Raw genomic sequence first — 4,626 nt, 5'->3', positions numbered from 1 at the left:
TCTAATAGTGACCTTGAAATGACTTTTTAGTCTAAACTAATCTGGGCCAGTGGTGGAGCTGGTGACCTACAAAAGTGTTCCATTATCTGCCTCAAGGATTACCTGGTCTATCCTGATTTATAAGCAATTTTTCAAATATGTTGCTCAAAAGAACTTCCTAAGCAAAACTGTGTGTGTGTAATTCATTAACATACTACCTCTGTAGAAGGAACTTCATGTTCTCAGTTTTTGGTTTCAAAGAGGTACTCAGTTTTTTAAAGGAGGTCATAGAAACCTTTAAGAAGAAAGCCATGATTTGGTTCCTTAGGAAAAAAACCAAACACATTTATTCGATAATTGTTTTTTTTTGAGATGGAGTCTCCATCAGTTGCCCAGGCTGGAGTGCAGCTGTTCAATTTCAGCTCACCGCAACCTCCCGGGTTCAAGCGATTCTCCTGCCTCAGCCCCCTAAGTAGCCGGGATTACAGGTGTGCAACACCATGCCTGGCTAATTTTTGTACTTTTAGTAGAGATGGGATTCATTATGTTGGCCAGGCTGGTCTCGTACTCCCGACCTCAGGCCTGTTCAAGAATTTTACGTTGTGGGCCGGGTGCCGTGGCTCATGCCTGTAATCCCAGCACTTTGGGAGGCTGAGGCGGGCGGATCACCTGAGGTCGGGAGTTCGAGACCAGCCTGACCAATATGGAGAAACCCATCTCTACTAAACAACAACAACAACAAAACACAGCCGGGAGTGGTGGCGCATGCCTGTAATCCCAGCTACTGGGGAGGCTGAGGCAGGAGAATCGCTTGAACCCGGGAGCTGGAGGTTGCAGTGAGCCGAGATTGCGCCACTGTACTCCAGCCTGGGCAACAAGAGAAAAACTCCGTCTCAAAAAAAAAGAGAAAAAAGAAAAGAAAAAGAATTTTCCGTTCTGATCCCACTGATCATAAATTGACTCCTTTATGGAACAGGTGTATCATCTTTCATTTAAAAGTAATAAAAAACCACAAATCATTTGTATCAGGAAATTAGTGGAAATTTCCACATTTCCTGTGAAAATCTGATGGTGGTGGTGGTAAGGAAACTGGGGAGGCCGGAGTGATAATAGAAGTTGCCACAAAGTCAACTCCATGATCCTACTATCTCTGTCTGGAAAGGCCCTTACATAACTACCTTACTTTTCCAATAAAAGGCTAATGTATATGCTTGCCCCTTAACTGATTTTACCTTTCCACTTCAAATACAACTGCGGATGAAGGATGAGAAGCAACAAGAAACACCTAAAGGTCCGCCAAATAATTAGGGCTGCCCCAGGGAATCCGGGCGAGAGCACGCGAGAGCGCCTCTTCCCTCCCACCTCCTCCGGGACACACGATTACTAGCCCTCCCGGCGGGCTCGCCCGCCGCCTCCTCCTTCCCTAACACGTGCTCTCCGGAACACTCTGGAGCCATCCCACCCCCGGCGGGGCTGGGCTCGGGAGCCGAACGGACCAATCGGCACGCGCTTTACAGCGTCGTGGCCCGACGACGTTGAGCCGCCCAATCCAGGGGGCCTTACCGCCCGTTTCCCGGAGCCCCGCCTCTCGCCGCCGCGCCCCCGCCCGCCGGTCTCCTCCTCCTCCCTCCCTCCTCCTCCCGTTCGCCCCTCCCCCGCCGCTCCGGAGCGGAGCCTGCCAGACGGAGAAACTGGGGCAGAAGTGAAGATGGCGGCGGCGGCGGTGTTGGTGGCGGCGGCGGCGACGGCTTCTCGCTAGTGACGCGCGGTGCGGGCTCGTCTCCTTCCCCACGTCCCCTAGTCCGGACCCCGTCCGCCGCCGGGACCAGACTGTCCCCTTAGCCCGCAGCCGGCAGCCGCCAGTCTCCTTCTCGACCGGGCGTCCCTCTCCCGACGCCCGGCTGCCGCTGGCCGGCGGCGCGCCCCAGGTCCCGGCCGCCAGCCTCGCACTCCGCGCAGTTGTCGGCGGAGCGGGTGGCGTGTGGATTTGCCCTCCTGCCCGCCCCTCCGGGCCGCGGACACACGCCCAGCAGGGAGGCGGCTGCGGCCCCTGCGTATTTGCTTCCCTCCATTTGAGGACTGGGAGGCGGCGGCGGCTGTGGGTTTTGGGGAGGGGTTGGGGGCTGGGGGCGGGCGAGAGCGGGAGGGGGCCGCCCTCGGGAGGTGGACGAGAAGGAAAGCACCATGACGTCCATCCATTTCGTGGTTCACCCGCTGCCCGGCACCGAGGACCAGCTCAATGACAGGTAATAGGGCTGGCGGGTCGGCGGGCGCGGGGGAGGGGCGCCCTTCCTTCCCTCCCCTCCCCCACGGGCCGCGTCGGGCGGGTGCGGGTGTTTACGCGCCGGCCGGCCAGCTAGGGTGGGGTGCGGGGGTCCTTACTGCCTCCTGCTAGGCTCCTTCCGGGGCAAACTTCTGGTCCCGGGGACAAGGGGTCGCGGGGGGAGCGCGGTGTAGACCGGACCCTCGTCGTAGACCGGAGAGCGCGCTGTAAACCCCCTCCCCCCTCCCGCGAGGAGCAGCGTTGAACTCGGCGGAGATGGGGGGGGCGGTTTCTGGCTCCCGGGGGGCAGGCTGTAATTACTGCCCGGCCCAGGCTCGAGGAATCCATATTAGTCAAAGTTGAATTGAGACAGACAATGCGGATGGGGGATGGTGGAGGTAAAAAGAGAGGGAAGAGGGGAAGTGGGGCAAAGGGCCCCGGGGTAGGCTGGGCTGGGCTGGGCTGGGCTGGTCTGGGCTGCCGGCAGCTGTGTCCGGTGGGGTGGTCTGGACCTGGGGATCCCGGGGTGGGGCGGTGGGGAGAAGCCTATTCCCGGCAGATAGCTGGGGGCGGGCGGGAGGTGATGGTTGGGGGGAGGGAGTGAGGGAGGAAGCGCCATGATTATTGTTATTATTATTAAATTTGAGCCCCTGCAGTGAGGTTTGCCTGCCCCGGGAGGGAATGGATTCTAGCGGGGGTGGGGAACTGGATTGGATTCCCTTTGCTCTCCTCCTGAAATGGTGCTGGCAGCTCCTGCTACCAGCCCCTGTGGTGCGAGCTTTTTTGTTTCCTTTTCTATTCTAATGATAGTGTTTTCCTGAGTTGTAATTTGACAGCTGAAAACCGAGCGTAGAGTGTCAAAGGAAAACTCTTACGTTTGCAGTTCGCAATGCTGCTTTTCTTAACACGCTGTAAATTTCTGGGTTGGGCTTGCTATGGGCAGAGGATGAATTTTGATTTTATTTTATTTTTTGTCTTTTATAAGAAGGCTGTTTTGGTTTGGATTTCTCCCTTTCTTCCTCCACGATTCCTTGCCAGTTTAGGATATTGAATTGCAGTGCCGCATGCTCTCAGGGAACTGAGATAAAGCAGGAAAAGTTCCTTCACTGTTGCAAAACAGACTCAGGAGGTTGAGGGAGGCCTTCATTAAAGCGTGTCTTAGAATCTAAGACTCAGATCTAATGATGGACTAAATGTTTCCAGGATCAGAAAGTGGAGCATTTTACGTCTTCCTCTCCCCCAGTACTTCACTGCTCTCTACATATTTTTTGCGAATAGAAGGCCATCTGGTTCCAAGTATAGAAGTTAGATATAATTTTTCCTAAGTGACCGGGTGACTTGACTTGCGTGATGCCCTGTTGTTATGCGCTTCCCAGAGGAGGAGGCCTAACTTGCTGCTAAGATACTGACCTCTGTCTCGGTATGTCTGACCGCCTCAAGTGGAGCAGACAGCTTTTAAATCCTGAGCTTGTGGTTTAGTTTCTGCACTGGGTTCGGATTTGCTAATCTTTGCTGTAGCCATATTGTGTTGAACATGTTTGGGAACCTTTTGAAATACTTACTGAAAATACTAAACACTCGAGTTGTCACATAGTTCTTTTAAATACTGAAATAACTTTTATTTAACAATTTGTTAATGTGGTTTTTACTCTGACTTTACTTCATTAAAGATCTTTTGGGGACATTAACAAAAATTTTTGGTAAAATTTAGAAACAGGCTAGCAGTGAGGATAGCTTTACGGTCATTAATGGAACCATGTTGGTAGTGCTTGTCTTGTAACTTAGAAAATTGCACCAGAGAGGAGAGAAGTAGGGCATGTTTTCTATATTAGTCCTAACTTTATGTACCAAGAATCCTGACTAGCTTACTCAGTTGGCTGTGCATGCCAAAACCTATTTTGCAGTTGTGTTGGGCACTTTGATTCATTTTTGAGCATTCCTTTTGCTTCAGCTATTTGAGAAGTTTACAAGTAATGTATCTTTTTAAATGCTAATTCTTTTTCCATTCCAAGTATAAACAATCAGCTTTGTTTGATTCTTGTATCATTATACAACATTAAAAATATTTAGATCATTGTGACTTTTCATTTCATGAAATTAGGAAAAAGTTAAGTGGAGTTGAGTCATAACATGTGCATCAAGGTGGCAGGTAATTGAAAAATAGAAAGGTGCTGTAGGTGATATTATAAAGACCTATATGGTTGTATCTAGTAGTAGCAGTAAACGTGTCTTATCTGTTGAGATTTGTGAAGGCAGCGTTTAAGATAGTCACATACTTGTAGTTTTAAAGTAATTGATTTGTGGTAGGAGCTGCTCTGTGTCTCCTTTTCTTTTTTTTTTTTTTTTTTTTTTTTTTTTTTTTTTTTTTTTTTTTTTTTTTTTTT

General features: G+C 50.7%; 1 protein-coding gene across 8 annotated transcripts in view; it reads left to right on the top strand.

Annotated features, from left to right (window-relative positions):
* The first annotated feature begins 1,650 nt into the window (after positions 1-1,650).
* The window catches only part of UBR5 (ubiquitin protein ligase E3 component n-recognin 5), a 152,430-nt gene continuing 149,454 nt past the window's right edge, over positions 1,651-4,626 (top strand). For 5 of the 8 annotated variants that reach the window (XM_017528911.2, XM_037738656.1, XM_017528907.2 and 2 more), the window contains exon 1: positions 1,651-2,225. In XM_017528911.2, coding sequence (XP_017384400.1) covers positions 2,164-2,225 — 62 coding nt within the window. In that variant the 5' untranslated portion in view covers positions 1,651-2,163. The remainder of the gene's footprint in view (positions 2,226-4,626) is intronic. The other 3 variants (XM_017528909.2, XM_017528908.2, XM_017528912.2) reach the window with 3 other exon arrangements.

The sequence above is a fragment of the Cebus imitator genome, unplaced genomic scaffold, assembly GCF_001604975.1.
Source record: "Cebus imitator isolate Cc_AM_T3 unplaced genomic scaffold, Cebus_imitator-1.0 Scaffold56, whole genome shotgun sequence".
NCBI lineage: Eukaryota > Metazoa > Chordata > Mammalia > Primates > Cebidae > Cebus > Cebus imitator.
This window is presented reverse-complemented; position numbering and strand designations above follow the sequence as displayed.